The sequence below is a fragment of the Tupaia chinensis genome, unplaced genomic scaffold (genome assembly GCF_000334495.1).
Source record: "Tupaia chinensis unplaced genomic scaffold, TupChi_1.0 Scaffold147458_1, whole genome shotgun sequence".
NCBI lineage: Eukaryota > Metazoa > Chordata > Mammalia > Scandentia > Tupaiidae > Tupaia > Tupaia belangeri.
The window spans coordinates 172,385-189,925 of NW_006207309.1; the positions used below are offsets into that span (position 1 = coordinate 172,385).

Genomic DNA, 17,541 nt, shown 5'->3' on the forward strand with positions numbered 1-17,541 from the left:
CCCTTAGCCTTGCCAACATTGTGTTGTGGAGCTTTGTGGCAACATGATCGATAAAAACTGGCATTTAATTGTAGTTTTAGTTTGCATTCTTTAGAGATGAAATGAGTATCATGTGTTTAAGAGCCATTTGAATTTTTTATTTCCATGAATTGTACGTTAATATTCTTTGCTTTTGTGTTGTAGTGTTCTTTATTTTTTTTTTTTTTTACAGATTTGTAGGAACTGACCTCGTATTAGGGCGATTTGCTTTTTGTGTGATTTGAAAATATTTTTCCCAGTTTGTTTTTCTATTTGATAGGGATTTTTTTAGAATTGCATTTATTATGGGGCAGGGAATTTTTAGCATCCTGTTTCTCCTTCATGAAAGCTCAGAGATCTAGTCTCTTACCAGTTTCATGGTGTGAAGTACCAATGCTGTCTGGATCCTTGCTGACATGGGGCCATCTCCTCTCCACAAGCTGGTATTTATATGATGAAGCACATCGCTACTTCAACCAAATCTGAAAGTAATTTATGACATTTTGCTAAAAGATGTCTCAAATCAGTAGTGTACACATTTATTTAGTAAAGGGAACATCATCATGCTTGTACATTGCTGAGCAGAGTAAGGGCTTTTTGACATAAATAAATGACCAGAGTTTTATATATTTATGAATTTTTCTTCCCTGAAGACAGGATTGAAGGTTTTGAGCTGATATTGTGCTCTACTACTGTTCTACAGTTCCTTTTTTAAGTTTATTTACTCTTCCATGAATGAGACAGAGACAGAGAGAGAGAGAGAGACCTCACTCCCAGTAGCCCAGCCTCAGCCAGCCTGGGTCATGAACATGGGAGTGAGTGCCTGGCTGCCTGGGCAGGTCCCTAGATGTAGACCCAGAACCTGCCAATGTGGTCAGCCATATAAGAGGGTTGTGTATACCGCGGCACCAAATCCCACCCCCTTTTACACTTTTCTGTTGATAGTTACATCTATTTTTTAATTTGACCAGAGAGAGACAGAGAAAGAGAAAGTGAGAAAGCAGGCCTCCAGGCCTGGGATTTGAACAGCAGTTGGCCATGTGGAAGTCCAGTGCCCTTAACTGCCACACCGCCTGCTGGCCCCAATAGTTACTTCTTAATATAACATGCTTATGTTAAAGATCGTGTAGTAGTGATTTGGCTTAAAGTTTTAAGTATTAAAAGTTAGCACTAGTAACAATTAATTTATGCCCTAACTCTAAAGTGAGGAGGTAAGCTTTTTCCTCCCTTACATGCTTATCTGAATTTATGCATTTTACTTACATAACGGCAGGAATAATTAAATTACGAACATGGGTTTGGAAAACAGACCTCGGGATCCCCCACGTTCTGGCGTGGTCATTCCTGGCTCTGTGACCTTGGACAAATACTGTGCCACATTTTTCATTTGGCAACTGGATGACAGCAGTCTCATAGAATCTTCTTGAGAATTTAAATAAAATTCTACGTATAGCCCATAGAGTACCAGCCATATTAGCAGGTGTCAGTCAATGGTAGATACAGTAATAACTGCACATAAGTAAGTGCTGTCTTGTTGAGCCATTTCGATCCATAATTTATTATTGACATTTTTTATGTATTATGCTTTTTCTTTATCCCCCCCACTCTACCTCTTGTCCAGGATTAGTATTGCTCTCGGATGCTAATACATTCTTTCTTTCTCTCTCTTTTTTTTTTTTTTTTCCAACTTCCTCTTATTGGGAAGTTACACATTTTCTTTCTAACCTTACTGATACCCTTAAAATTTTTTGACATAGATACATGAAGTCTAATAATGTCTGTGCCTCTTTCCAATGCTGTAATTGTAAGCCCAGCCCCATGGCCCTGTGTTTAAGGAAGATGGACCTCACATGGCCAACCAGTTTGAATCCTGGCCCTGGTGATGTGAAAAACTTGCTGGGCACGTGTATGCATCCCCAAATCCAGACAGGATAGAGAAGTGGAAAAGGGAATTACGGCATGACCATGCCCCATGAGGAGGTGCTTTCTTGCCCTCTGTCTTTCCCTCTTTGTCTTTCAGTCTCCTGGGCGAGCACACATCCTCTGGTGATTTAAGCTACGACAACAAAACAATGCTATATGTAACACAAGGCCTCAGAGTGCCTCAGTGCATGTGTCTCCTCTCCTACATGTTATTGTCTAGCTTCGAGTTCCCCCTGCTTCTGCACCTGTGGGCTCATGATTCGTACTACTGTTTATATAACTGAAATTTGTGTTGCTGCCTGCATCACTCCCATGTTCTGTGTTCAGTTTTCTCTTTATCAAAGAATGCATCATTTAGTTCCCTTCATTTAACTCCGCACATGCAAGAATGAGAGCACTGTCATGTGAAGTCAGTTACAGTGCTGGCAATGGATTCCAAGATGGCTCTGGTCTTCGTGTTCTTGCTTAAATACTGAGTATCTTACAGATCAAAATGGGAACTTAGTAACTAATAGGGCAGCATTTCTTCTTTTTTTTTTTTTGGAGAGGTTTTTGCTATAGGGCACGTACGCTCGCCAGACAGACAGAGAGAAACAGAGAGACAAAAAGCAGGAAATCACACCCCGGGGGGATGGCCATGCCGCAATCCCTTCTCCTCCATTCTCCTCTTGGGATCTTGGGCGCGCACGCACACGCGCCCGGCGTGAGTTTAAGCCATTGGGTCTGGGAATCAAACCACGGTCGACTACGTGGGAGTCCAACAACATAGCCATTACGCTAACTGCTGGTCCCAATAGGGCAGCATTTCAAATCACTGGGGGAAAGTAACTGTTAAGAGAGGTGGTGTGGTTAGCTGTAGGGGGAGAAATACAGTTGGTCTTCTACTATCAATACAGAGAGTCTACTTCCTGGCTCTGACCTTTTAACCTCTCCATGTCTCATGATTCTTACCCCAAAATACAATAAAAATGATATTTACCTGACATGATTAAATGAGAACAGTTCATATACTGGGTGGTCTGGAAAGTCATGGTGGACTTTTGCATAGGAAAACAGAAGACTACATCATGACTTTCCCGACAACCTAAGAGATTGCTCAGTACGGTGGATGAGACATAGAATCACTTAAGGGAGAGTGGTCAGAAATACATCTTTTTCTTGCTCATTTTCTTTTAATCACATAAATTTATTATGAAGATTATATTATCCCAAGCCTGTTCTGTGACTCAGATGATCACTTAATTGGCCTGACTATAAGCTTAGAGCAAAACTGTCGGTGCTGACTTGATGTTGAAGTGGCAGAACACCACAGCATTACAGTTAAAAGGAGTATTAAGTGGAGTGTGTTTCTTAGTTGTGGACTCTGGACTTAATTATGCAGCTTATTGGTTGAGTATGTTGACTATACTATAGAAAAATGGGAACTTGTTGGGACCTGCAGGTGGCGTGGTGGTTAAGGCTCTGGACCCTCCCACATGGCTGACCATGGTTCGAGTCCTGGACCTGATGGCTTGCTTTCTCAATTCTCCTCTCTCTCTCTCTCCGTATGTGTCTCTGGTTATATTAAAATAAAAGAATGAATAAATTTAAAAAATTAAAAAGAAAAATGAGGACTTGTTACCTTCTTGAGAGTTATCAAAGTGAATCTAAGTGTTTGAATGTCTGTTCTTCCCCATCACTCTGCATTGTATCTAGTAAGACTTCTATTTCAGTGATGATGACAAATAATGAAAACTAGATACTAAATTTCTAAGCCTTTATGATTAAAATAATTCCAGTAACTGAGAAGTATTCATTTATTTCTTTCATGAGAAATACAGGCAGAGGCAGGACCCCCACTGGGGTCTTCCTGCCATGATCCACGCCCAGTCTCAGCCAACCTGGGTCGTGGGCACACACACATACTCAGCGTGTTCAGGGAGGTCCCCGGTACAGACCAGCACCTTTTCTATGTGGGTCCAGGGCATTGCTGCTGCCCCTCTACCTGGCCCTTGTACACACATTTTAATGTTCAGATGCCTAACTTGCTTTAAGGGGAATGTTTGAAATATCCTTTGCATTATGTTTTATATTTGTTTTTAAAGTGTATTTCATATTTGTTTAAGGTGGATAGGCATGTAGACCTGCTAGAAGTTGCCCAGGAAACTGATGGGTTTTCAGGAAGTGACCTAAAAGAGATGTGTCGAGATGCTGCCCTCCTCTGTGTCAGGGAGTATGTGAACTCTGCATCAGGAGAAAGGTACGTGTGTTTTGTCTTCATTTCTGATACTTGTCGAAAAATTGTAGAACTTTGATTTTGCTTTATCAATCTGGTTTATAGAATAAAATATAAATTTGAATTAGCGACTCCCTAGCTTATTTATTGCCATTTTCTAAAGGGGAGTCCTAAAAATAAGTGGGGAAAGGGTTGTGAGAATGATTTAGAATGAAAGAAAAAACCTCAATTCTATTAATAATACATGGAATGGGTCACAGAAACTGACAGAAACCTAGGCTTGTTCCCCTCTGTCAGGAAAGCAGGTTCTCTAATCCCCCTCGATTGCATCTACTTCTTAAACTCCGTTCCGTGTAGCAACAAGTGCCTGTTCTTCCAGAATGCACATGTTAGGCGCACAGAGGCACAAGGATGAGACTTCAGCCTGTTAGCAGCAGTGTATTTTCTAAAAAAGAAAGCATTTGTCAGCAGCAGAATGTCCTTGAAAGCAGTATCCAAGTGTGGTGTATTGGAGAAATCAGTTCTGTACCAGCCTTATTCCAGCAAAGATACGAATGAACTGGAATGATTGATCCCTAAGGAACTATGTCCCTTAAAGGAGTTTCCCAAAAGGACCCTTGCCCTGAACCAGTATTATACTGCATTTCCTCTTAGACCGTCAACCTGCTATTGAAGAATTCTGGTGACTCCCAGTGGCTTTTGGAGGGTTGCATTGAATAAATTCTTCAATAATCTTGCCCCTTCGTTTCTTGGTCTTCCTTCTTTAGCTCTGTGAGGTTTTGTCTCCAAGTAACCATGACTTACCTATGGTATTTAGCAACTTCACCAAAGCAAACTCACTTTTTAGTATAGAAAGGTAATTGTGAAAGCAACACTGTCAGCCTGAAGCTGCATATGCAGTTCTGGGTCCCGTTCCTACTCTCTTAGGCCTCACTCAGGTTTATTCCATTTATTTGTTGCCAGATTAATGCAGCTACTTTATTAGTTGGGAAGATTTTTTAACTCTGTAGATACAATCTACCTAACAGAGTCATATATACATATATAATTAAAAGGACACATAACCATAAGACAAGCAGACGCCGTAATGGTTACGTCGCTGGACTCCCACGTAGTCAACCACAGCTTAAGTCCTGGACCCAGCAGCTTAGAACTGATGCCTAGGCACGTCTGCATGCATGCCTAAAATCCTGAGAGGAAAATGGAGGAGGAGGGATTGCAGCATGGTCATCCCCCCTAGGGGGTGATTTCTTGCCAACTGTCTCTCTGGCGAGTGCATGCACCCTGTAACAAAAATCTCTCAAAAAAAAAAAAAAAAAAGACATACTAACCTGTAAATGAATTTTGCTGAAATAAATTACATTAATAATGAAAAACAGGTTTTTCTGCTGCTTAAAACTCAGAAAATTTTATATTTTATTATGAAAAATTGGTTAATTTTATATTTTATATTGAATTTTATTTTATAGTTTTATATTTGAACATGAATAATAGGGAGACTTGGGTTATCATAACTTTTCCCTGAATGTTTTTCCGTAAGTGTCTGTAGATTACAAAGTAGGCATAATACATTGGATTTTGTTTTTCTTATTGTGGGAAAAACTTAGATTAGTTGGTTGTCCTTGATAGCAAAAAATTTTACTTTTAACTAATAAAAAGCTAAACATGTACCCCTAGGAATGATACTTTTAAATGCTAGTTTCATGGGAATAATTTTGGATTTCTTGACTGGCCCTCTATTTCCATTTGGATTAGCTAATACACCTTTATATAAAGTTATCACCTTATGCTAGTAACTGTACTTGTCTTCTTGGTGGGAAACGTTGCCTGTAGCAGCCGTTTTGGCTTCCTTCCCTGTAGCAGTCAGTGCTTCTTAAAAGTCTCTCATGACTTGTGTGTGCCTAGATGATTCCCAGAAGAATTTGCACGAAGCTGTCAGCCATGGTTGTCTTTTGGGTCTTGAATGGAAAAGAAACTTCATTGTTACATCCTTTCATACAGTTGAAGACGTTTATTTTTACTACATACATTTTTAGGTGTATTCTAAAATTATTTGAATATTTCGTGGTTTTATTTGCATTGTAGCCATGATGAAGATGAAATCCGGCCTGTGCAACAACAGGACCTGCATCGGGCAATTGAAAAAATGAAGAAATCAAAGGATGCAGCGTTTCAGAATGTTCTGACCCATGTGTGTTTAGATTAAGAGTAAAAATGATTTGTACCGTTCGGTGATCTCATCGGTGTGCACTCTTACAGTCAGTGGAGATAGAATGGAACGACTGCTCTTTAAACGAAGGAGTTCGATGTTTATGGTTTTATACTCTGAATCCTAAGTTATTGAGATATAGTTGTTATATAAATGGTATTACCACTTGTCAGAAATCATGAGGAGGAACAATATAACAGCCTGAGTGTGGGTGCTTGTGTTTGACCTCTTTAGCCATATGTTACAGCCTTATAGAATCTAAGCTGGTCTTAAAGTAATAAATGTTCATTGGCTCGTTAGTGAGAAATGGGGATGTGGCTAGGTGCCGGTTCCCAGACATGTTGAGAGAGAGAGAGACTGAGAGAGAGAGAGAGAGTGTGTGTGTGAGTCAAGTGTATATATCCACACATTTTATATCGACATTCTGTAGATATGTTTGAATACGGAAACTTTTTTTTAACCCCAACTACTGAATCCAAAAGTACCAAATAGTATATAGTTGAAACCAAGATTTAAGGTTGGACTAAAAGGTACCACGATTCAGCCATTTCCCGCTGTCACTTGTTTCAGCTGTTTTCTCCGTCTGCAGTTGGTTAGTTGGATGAACCACACTTGGGGGTATACCTGTGGCTCAGTTACGGTAGGCAGGATGGTCAGATAGGAATATCCGTTCAGTGGTCATTGTTCGGTGACCATCGTTGAATGGTGGTTAGTCATGTGATCAAGACTGACTACCTCTCTGTGAGCTCACTGAGGAGAAATATTTTTTAACATTTTAAGTTGATTTACATGAAGGTGGATTAAAAGCCTTTAAAGAATGAGTTTGAAAACCTCAGTTCCCATCAGTGTGTGTATATGACTTTTCTTTTATTGCTCAGTGTAAACAGTACTGTGGTAACTATGTTTTTTTAAGGTTAAAGTTGTATGTTCTTTAATTATGGTCAAATATAATTCGGTCACCCACAATAAAATAGTTGTTACTAAATGTGCTAAAAATACTCATTTTGTAACTTTAATTTTTAAAGTTCTTAGCATATTACATAGTGTGTCCTAGTTTGGTACAAATGCACACATCACAATTCCCATATTGTATCTGTGGCCCTCTGATGTCTTGTGAGCACATTTGAAACACCGTTTGTTTTTCAAAATTCCACTGACCAGAATTCTGTTATAGGCACTTAGACACAGCATGAGGAAAATGGCACAGCACAATCTTGAGGTGCCTTCTGAATCATCAGAAAGGTTAAATTATGCTTCATGTGTTTTTGTTGTATTTCTTTGAAAACTCTCAATCTTTATACATGAGTTGTTGGATTAATTTCTCTGATAATGTCTCATGAAAACCTATCGGGGATTTATTCTTTAATTGTACTTTGAATGGTGAGGTAGAGATTGCAGAAGACATGGGTAACAAAAGAGCAAGTTATGAAACATGATGGAAAAATTTAATGCAAATACAATATACCAAAAATAAAAAACTTGTCCCATTTTTAATAATTTATGTTATTATTTTATAAATGTAATAAAGGGATCCCTCTATTGATTTTTCTCCACTTAATCTTTGGTCATTTTCAGTTATTTGAAATGTTCTGGCTTTTGTTTAGCTGTTTATGTTTATGTATAAAACTTGTGTTTGGACTGTTTGATCTTACCATGTAACTTTCACACTTTTATAGCATACATTTCAGTGTCTAATTATTCCATTATTTAATCATTTCATTTTAATCTGATGACATACTGATCAAAAATAAGGGGTGATGTAGCTCTCCCTCAAGTCCTTTCTTTTAAATTCAGAATACCCCATAGTAGTCATTAACTAACTTTGTTATTCTTTTAATCATCGAATGAAGTTGGAAAAATATACTGATCTCAGCAACCATCATTCATCTAGGCATCTTAAGGCCATAAAATATAATTAAGGGAACCTTATTTTCCTGTGAATTTAAAGACCTCTTGGTGTTAGTTAATAGCTGTCCTTGTGTTTTTGACATGCATTTCACATATGTAGTTGAATTCTAAGTTCTAAGAGATTTCATTCTGGGTAACACTTGACGAGTACTGGATTAAGAATAAGGCTGCCCGAGTTTAAGTCCAGGCTCGCTATTAACTATGTGTCCTTGGACTAGTTACCTTTTTTCTCTGAGCCTCAGTTTCTCATCTATAACATGGGGTAAGAATGACACCCTCTTAAAGGGTCAGGTGAGATAATGCATGTGATGCACTCAGCACACTGCCCAAGTGTTAGCCGTCATGCCGTCAGTATTAGTACTTTACACACTGCCGTACGTGTCCTCGTTACCAGGCCTGTACTCCCAAATTCAGGCGGAAAGAGCCACCTTTGTGATGTTCATTTACAGCCTTATTGTTGGACGGGACTTCTGGTAAGCCTGGTGTGTTCAGACTATTCCCAGTCCCCTTTTTCATAGTTTAGACTCGGTATTTGAATCCAGTATCTCCTTTACTATTTCTCTGTCATCAAAACCCCCACCTTCATGTAGACCCAAAATCCATCATGTTAAGACCTGGCCTGGGGTAACCTAATGTTCTCTATGGACCATAATAACCTAGCCTTATCCACTAGCTGTATTTTATAGATTGGTGCTCAATGAGACTGTCTTAACTTTGTGTGTGCTTGTGTAAAAATTGCATCATCTCGTTGGTAGTAATTTTTTTTTACCAGAATTGCATTGTTTGTGGACAAATATTACAGCATTCTTCTGGATAAAGAAAATAAATGGGATGATGTATTTTTTACAATCTTTTTTCGGTTTCTCTTAAAATCAAAATATTGAGTAGACTATACTGAGCATATATTGTCCATAAGAAAACTCTTAGCACTGGGACCAGCAGATGGCGTAATGGTTATGTCACTGGACACCCACATAGTTGACCACAGTTCAAGTCCTGGACATGGTGGCTTAAACCTCACGCCGGGCGCGTGTGTGTACGTGCCCAGCATCCTGAGAGGAGATTGGAGGAGAAGGGATTGCAGAGTGGCCATATAACTCCTGGGGGTGATTTCTCACCTTCAGTCTCTCTGTCTTCGGTGAGCACACGTGCCCTAGAGCAAAAATCTCTCTCATAAAACAAAACAACTCTAGCACCAACTGGATGCCTCAAAGCCTTAAAACCATTCCATTTAGAGGTGAAAGAAATCTTTATAATTAAAATAGTTACAGTCATCAAAGATAGAATTTTCTAATATTTTCAAAAGTGAACTTTTTACGCAGATTGGAAAAACTTCTGGTCACATCACTATGTTCTTGAAGTTGTATTGAGGAGAACCTGAACCTTGTTAAATATGGTCTCCTAACCAAATGAACTAAAATATTACTGGCATGTATAACACTGATGCTATATGTAAACGGATTAGACTTAAACATGTGACTAAAGCCAGAAAATAGTCTAGTAACATTGGTGTAAATCTTATACTATTAATATTAAACTACCCAAGAGAGTCTCATCGCTAAAATACTGAAGTGGGAATGTATTTTGCAATTGTGCATGTATGCCCAAAATCCCAAGAGGAGAAGGGTTGCTGTATGGCCATCCCCTTGGGAGTGATTTTTCACTTTCTGTCTGTCTCTGTCTGTCCAGCAAGCGCATGCACCATAGAGTAAAAAAAAATCTCTCTTTAAAAATAAAAACCAAGATACTCAAATATAGGCTATCATCCAGTTAAAAAAAAGGCCTTTGTGGAGGGGGCAGCAGGTGGCATGGTAGCTTCCTACACGGCCAGCCACCTTTGAGTCTGGTTCCTGGTGACTTGCAAATCATGCTGGGGGCCAGCAGATGGCATAGCAGTTACAACACTGGACTCCATGTGCCTGACCACAGTTTGAGTCCTGGACTCAGTGGCTTGCTGTGTGTGTGTATGTGTGTGTGTGTGTGTGTGTGTGTGCCCAAAATCTCAAGAGAATAGGAGAAAAGGGATTATGGCGTGGCCACTTCCCTGGGAGGGTGATTTCTCACTTTTTCTCTCACTGTGTGTCTCCCCCCTTCCGCAACACCACCCCTGTGAGCACATGCATCCTAAAGTGAAAACCTCTTTAAAAAAAGAAAAAGCGAAGCCAGCAGGTGGCATGGTGGTAAAGGTCACTGGACTCCCACATTGCTGACTATGGTTCAAGTCCCAGACCTGGTGGCTGGCTTTCTCACTTTCTCTCTCTCACACTATCCCTCTCTGTTAAAATAAATAAAGTTAAATAATTCTAAAAAAGAAAAAAGAAAATCACTCTGGACACATGTGCATAGGTGCCCAAAATCCTGAGAGGAGAGGGGATTGTGGTGTGGCCATCCCCCTGGGGGTTGATTTCTCACTTTCCCTCTTGCTGTCTCTGTCTGTCCAGTGAGCATATGTGCCCTATGGAAACACCTAAAAAAATTCCTTTGTGGGCACATAGTGAGTGTTAGGGTTATTTACTGAGCCATAGTCTTAGATGATTGAAGAATATGGTAGCATTCTGTGGGAAGCAATCCACTCTAGCTAACCTAAGAATTTATTTGAAGGACATGAGAAGCTGATGAGATCAAAGGGGAGTTAAAGAACCCAACTTAGTTCCAGAAGGTTTTTTTTTTTTTAAGAAATTGCTCAATAATCATGCTTTTATTCCTCCACTACATTAAATGAAACCCAGTTGTTTAAATTGTCCATTCAAGAACTAAATTCCTAGATGTAAGTGTGCAAACCTAGGTAAAAAAAATCACTCCTGGCAGAATTGGAGCTTTGAGAGAAAGGGGTCTCAAGAAATTCTTTTGGCTTAAACCTCTCTGTTAAAATAAATAAAGTTAAATAATTCTAAAAAAGAAAAAAGAAAATCACTCTGGACACATGTGCATAGGTGCCCAAAATCCTGAGAGGAGAGGGGATTGTGGTGTGGCCATCCCCCTGGGGGTTGATTTCTCACTTTCCCTCTTGCTGTCTCTGTCTGTCCAGTGAGCATATGTGCCCTATGGAAACACCTAAAAAAATTCCTTTGTGGGCACATAGTGAGTGTTATTTACTGAGCCATAGTCTTAGACGTATGAAGAATATGGTAGCATTCTGTGGGAAGCAATCCACTCTAGCTAACCTAAGAATTTATTTGAAGGACATGAGAAGCTGATGAGATCAAAGGGGAGTTAAAGAACCCAACTTAGTTCCAGAAGGTTTTTTTTTTTTTAAGAAATTGCTCAATAATCATGCTTTTATTCCTCCACTACATTAAATGAAACCCAGTTGTTTAAATTGTCCATTCAAGAACTAAATTCCTAGATGTAAGTGTGCAAACCTAGGTAAAAAAAATCACTCCTGGCAGAATTGGAGCTTTGAGAGAAAGGGGTCTCAAGAAATTCTTTTGGCTTAAATGGTTAAGTGGTTTGAGAGCAAAGTACCTGGATTTACCAAGTCATCAAAGCTAAATGCAAAAGGAAAGGGTGTTCATTCAAAGGAAAGTGTCTCGTGGGGAAGGTGCCAGTCAGAGAATGACAGATGGCCAGCTGATTCATGAAGTCATAGATACTAAATGCAGGGCAGTATTACAAGTGCGCATGCTTGTGATGTGAGCTACATGTGCACTTTGGATGGACAAACCATCAGGGACTGCTCCGTCGGATCCCAAAAACTCAGTTTCTGCTGGATGATGGAAGGTTACTTGGGGATGCTCAACTGTCTAGACTTTTTAATTTGTAATTTTTAAGTTTTGTTGCAGAGAGTGGGTATAAAAAAAGACAGTGGAAATTGAAGTATAACATTGTCTTCATTTTATTTCCATGAATGACAACAAAGTGCACTCTTTCTTTAAAAGTGCGAGGAGCTGATCATTCTGTTCCCTCTGGTGTCTAGTTATGCGGGATCTGGGCTGTGCCTGTAATTAGACTGAGGTGACCAGGTGGAGCCTAACCCTTCCCACCCATGCGGCACCCCTTTGATCTGTTTATGTCTGAGCCAGGAAGGATGTGGGTTACAGGTTCAGGTGTTTCTGTTTTCCTTTGTTCGGTGCTGACAGTTTGGAATCCAGTCACTTGGAGCATGTATGAGACTTCCAGCCCCTCTTCTGCCATCTTCTTGCCAAAAGCCAGAGAAAGAGGATTGTCTAGCCTAGCCATTTGCTTTTGTAGGCTGTGCGTTCTCAGATTGCAGTCTGTCCCGATAGTACACCATCGCGTGAAAAGTGCTAATTCTCACCCCTGCAGTCTCTGTCTAGGGCAAGCCCACTCTGACATATACTGTATCCAGACCCATGCGCGCAGCCTCAGTATAAAAACTGCCAAGGCCCTCTGCTCACCCTGATGGCCGCATTCCTCTCAGGAAGTTCATGAAGAATTTCTTGCATTCATTTTCTTTGCTAGTCTCATAGAAAAAAATACTGTTTTTTATTTCCTGTAGGTTTTTGTTGTATTAGACTAAAATGTCTTTAACCAGTGACATTTTTAATAATTTCAATAAAAATTAGAAGTAAAAAGCAAGCAGTCCTTTGGAGTGCATATTGTAATTTGCTTATATATAATTTTTATCCTTTGGTCAATGTGTACTGTGAGTGACCCGGTAATAGTTAATATTCACGAAAGAACTAAGCATGCACTAGGGGAAAGATCCGCGGTTACTCTCAATACCTGTGCAGAGCTGGTTCTCAGTCATTTCAGCTTATTAGGAGGTGATTGAGACCGGATCATTCACAAATCTCAGCAAAAGCCGCACTACTGTTTCATTGAGTCTTTAGAAGTGAGAATAGTTGATTAATTTGTTTTTCTATCTGATTTCCTGCCTATAAAGGAAGTGAAGCTGAAGATCAATGCCAGGCCTAAATGTTACGTAATAGGAAAGAGGAAGATGAGGAGAAAATGAATTTGCTGTGCTCAACAAGATTTGTCTCTTCTTGCAGGGAAGATGGGTTGGAAAGACATGTTCTGGCCTGATAAAAGTTGATCTATTTGTAAGGCCCTCCATTATCTGACCAAATGATTTACATATGCCTTTTCAGGACCTTTTCACCCTTCCCTGAACAACTTGACACCCTCCCTCAGCACCGCCCACATCTTGGTGGATCTGTGCGCACATTACCTGCCCTACCTACGGACTGGCACCAGGGGCCACCAAGCAAGATCTGGGGAGGGACAGGGAGGGACTCCAAGTGGCCGCTTGGAGCTGGCTATCGCACCGGTTTTCTTTGGGGTGAGGATCAGCAGCAGAACACTGAAGGGAAGCAGGGACTCAGAAGAGTTGGAAAAGCTGTGGGTCTGAAGGCCGCTGAAAGTTCTTACGGAAACGGCTGTCCTTTCTGTGTATGGAAGTGGCAGCTACTGAGTTACTGACGCTCTGGTGGATGCTGAGAGAAACCCAACTGCTGCCAACCAACCTACTGTGAACCTTCATGGGGGCTCTTTGAGATCATGAGCTGTTCCCTTAAGAAAAAGGGAGCAAGTAAGTTTGCATTTTCCTCTTCAAATGGAAACACGAAGAAAAGGTCAGATCCTCGTGAAATTCTGGGCTGAGGCCTCTCTGCAACCCAGTGCCCTCTGAAAACACCACTGACCGTCTTTGGCTTGAGACCATGAGTCATTCACATCATCCAGAGGGCAGTTTAGAAAATTACAAGAGTGGGTCAGCAGGTGGTGTGGTGATTAAGGTGCTGGATTCCCACATGGCCGACGGAGGTTTGAGTCTCAGACCCAGCAGCTTGAAAATCACAATAAATAAATAAATGAATAAATGTTTTTTAAAAAGGAAGAAGGAAAAAAAAAGAGATGAACAAGGGCCTCAGATCCTCTTAGTTACGGTTTGGAGTGGCTGCTGCTGTTATTCCAATTATCCAGAATCACAAAGCCCTCGCCGGTCTGTGATCACCTCACACCAGGTGTTGCAGGCAGAAAAGACTCAGCCTTCATTTTGAGGAATTTATTAAAACAAGCATCTGTTGTACATAGAAATAGTCATTTGCACTACGTGTGGTGGGAGAGCAGAAGTTTAAATACATTTTCAAAAATCACAAAATACACTCAGTTAAGGCATTACAATCTTGTGTTTTCAATAAATATGCTGTTTCTTAGAAGGCTGAAGTGAATACCTCGTTACAGTGAGTATAGGCACTACAGAGGTCAAACATTGCTATGGCTGTTGTATCCATTTTTTTCTCAAAACTGGTGAGCTAAGGTTAGTATTTTTTTAAATATGAAAAAAGGTCACAGTTTTCTCTTTTCAGTTTAAGTCTCTTCCAGAGAGACCTGTGTAATAATATAAAAGGTATTTCTTCATCTACTCCTTGGCAGCAGTACATTATGCATAAACTACAAAAGGCTACCTCTCGGGAAATAAAGCCAGCAGAGGATGTCCCTGAATGGCTTGAGTCTATGGAAAAGGCCCCCCCATCCCAACTACACAAAAGAACCAAGGTTAGAAAACTCTGGATCCTGCCATACCCAAGAAGGCGGCTCTGTGAGCTCTCTGTTCCATAGCTGTGATAAACAGCAGCAAGGAACTGTCTGACCCCAGAGCACAGGCAGGGAGCCAAGTGACCTGGCGGCTCGCTCAGCGCCACCAGTACCACCTGGTCAGGTCCACTGTGCACTTTCCTGAAAGCGCTCAGCAGCTCACGGAGCATGCGCAGTGCCTCTGTTCACCTCAAAGATGGAAGGGCTGGATTCTGTGTTTCCTGGTCTTTTCCAATTCGAGCACTTCTTTAGACTGCGGCTGTGAATTATCTGGCGTTACAGCTGATGCAGCTGCTGTCAGACAGGCTCAGCCTCGGACCCAGTGACCACAGCCAAGGGGAGAAAGTAACCCCATGGCCAGAACCCCTGGGTACAAATCCCTCCCTCAGAGGACTCTCCACTACAAGTCACCATTTGAATAGGGTTACATTATTCACAACAGACTCCTAAGATGTCTTTTCTTTTTCTTTTTTTGGAGAGTTTTGTTTTGTTTTTGCTATAGGGCACGTGTGCTCATCAGAAAGAGAGAGAAACAGAGACAGAAGGGAGAAGTCACCCTCCAGGGGGGATGGCCACGCCACAATCCCTTCTCCTCCAGGGATCTTGGGCGCGCACGCACACGTGCCAGGAGTGAGTTTAAGCCACCAGGTCCAGGACTCGAACTGCAGTGGACCACATGGGAGTCCAGTGACATAGCCATTAGGCCAACTGCTGGTTCCCAAGATGTCTTTTCTTAGACAATGAAACCTCTGCGGCCGAAGTAGGTGGCATAGATTCCTAAGATTGAATTCACATTATCAACACCTTCAGATTTTCCAGTTCGATGTTCCATGCGAGAGACTGTCAGTGAGGCTGTAAACAGACACGAGGTAAAAAACAGCAGGCGTCTTAATGTGAGCCATACCTCGTTTAGGGTGAAACATCTTTTTCTGGCCAGTTGTACAGAACAGGCTGCTCATCAGATTGCTGGCATAGGCCACTGGGAGTGAAGGATGGCAAGACTTAAGCTGGAAAATTCTTTCACTTTTTGGCAAGCAACTAGACTCATGGTCAAAGCTTTAAGAAATCTAGGCTCGACCTACCCCAGTGCAGCAGAAGAGAGAGCAAATTTCATTCTGAAATGTATCACAATGCTGCTTTCACCTGCAAAGATTGGATCTCCAGTTTGACTTTATATATTGAAGTTGGATTTAAATTATAGATACCATTTTTATAAACCTCTGTATAAAATATTTTAAAATCAGTCATTGAGAAACAATTGGATACAAAGCATCTAATCACAAAAATAGAAAAGGTAATCAAAGGGCACTTTAGTAAGAAACTCCGGAGCCAAAGGCCACCTAGTTGCTCTTCTCTAGGGACCTGTAATAATCTGTCAGGACTTTCCATGCTTTGGGAGCCATGAAGCCATCGGGGGGGTTTTCTCCTTCTCGGGCCAGCTTCCTCATACGAGTTCCAGAGATGAAGTCAAACTCGTTGTGCCTGTCACAGGGGAGCCACAAAGAACTCAGTGAAGATAAACAACATTGGCCTTACACAGTCCTGCAGTAGATTATGGGTTCTTAGACCGACATTTTTTTTTTCTTTTGTCACTTGCTGTATCTTTGTACGTGGACAGTTCACTAAATCTTCAGGAACTCACAGACAAAGCAGGAAATAACGGCAGCTGACCACTCAGTAGTGCACCTGCTTTATTCACGGGAACTGTCTTGAGGCCTGAGACTGTCTTCTGTTTCTCCGTCTACTGTGGGCTCTCAGCGTGGAGAGTACGTACACTGTAAGCATTCATTGAAATCTTGTTCTAGAATTTCCTTTCACTTGAAAGTGCCAGGTACACGAGCCAGCAGGTGCTGTGGCAGCTAAGGCGCTGGATCCCACGTGCCCAATTGTGCAGTTTGAGTCTCAGACCAACTGCTAGAAAGACATGTGGGTGATGGGGACCAGCAGTTGGCGTAATGGCTATGCCACTGGACTCCCATGTAGTCGACTGCAGTGAGTTTAAGCCACCGGGTCAAGTCCTGGATCCGGTGGCTTAAACTCACGCCAGGCGTGTGTGTGTGCGTGCCCAAGATCCCGAGAGGAAAATGGAGGAGAAGGGATTGTGACATGGCCATCCCCCCTGGGGGTGATTTCTCGCTTTCCGTCTCTCTGTCTCTGTCTTTCTGGTGAGCGCACACACCCTATAACAAAAACCTCTCCAAAAAAATAAAAGAAAGAAAGACAGGCCGGGTGCGTGTGCATGAGTGCCCAAAATACCAAGAAGAGAATGGAGGAGAAGGGATCATGGCATGGCCGCACCCCCCTGGAGTGATTTCTCACTTTCTTTATCTCCCTCTGGTGAGTATAGACAACCTATGGAAAAAATCTAAAAAAAATATAAAGTGCTCAGCACTCAGTGTGTGCTCCAGGCATGTGTGTTGAAAGAAACCGTCTATATATGCAAGAGACTATATTACAATTTTAGGAAACTCAGAATGTTTAAGACCAGTTTCTTGACTTTGGTTCTAGGCTGAGAAACACAGAAATGCAATGGAGAGTTTTCCAAAAGGCCAAAATTCTGCCTTATCATTACAATTGTACAAATGTTAATTAAATAATTTTTTTCTGGATACTTACCTTGTTGGATCATAGAAGTCCATGGCTTTTTTGGCTTTGTTGTAGGCAGCCACTCGGAATGGAATAATTTCCACAGAGGTGAGGCCAGGAGCCATGCTCAAGACCTTGCCCCCATGAGTGGGTTCATACAGGTCCTTCTTGGACTCAGGGT

General features: G+C 41.2%; 2 protein-coding genes across 7 annotated transcripts in view; one reads left to right on the top strand and one right to left on the bottom strand.

Annotated features, from left to right (window-relative positions):
* The window catches only part of ATAD1 (ATPase family AAA domain containing 1), a 56,601-nt gene extending 48,678 nt beyond the window's left edge, over nucleotides 1-7,923 (top strand). For all 4 annotated transcript variants that reach the window (XM_006169730.3, XM_006169732.2, XM_014584676.2 and 1 more), the window contains exons 9-10: nucleotides 4,047-4,180; nucleotides 6,242-7,923. In XM_006169730.3, coding sequence (XP_006169792.1) covers nucleotides 4,047-4,180; nucleotides 6,242-6,362 — 255 coding nt within the window. In that variant the 3' untranslated portion in view covers nucleotides 6,363-7,923. The remainder of the gene's footprint in view (nucleotides 1-4,046; nucleotides 4,181-6,241) is intronic.
* A 7,944-nt stretch (nucleotides 7,924-15,867) lies between these two features.
* Nucleotides 15,868-17,541, bottom strand: part of PAPSS2 (3'-phosphoadenosine 5'-phosphosulfate synthase 2) — a 93,675-nt gene continuing 92,001 nt past the window's right edge. For all 3 annotated transcript variants that reach the window (XM_014584674.2, XM_014584675.2, XM_006169733.3), the window contains 2 exons: nucleotides 17,391-17,541; nucleotides 15,868-16,256 (listed from right to left, as the gene is read on the bottom strand). The exon at nucleotides 17,391-17,541 is cut by the window's right edge and continues 79 nt beyond it. In XM_014584674.2, the coding sequence (XP_014440160.1) occupies nucleotides 16,115-16,256; nucleotides 17,391-17,541 (293 nt within the window). In that variant the 3' untranslated portion in view covers nucleotides 15,868-16,114. The remainder of the gene's footprint in view (nucleotides 16,257-17,390) is intronic.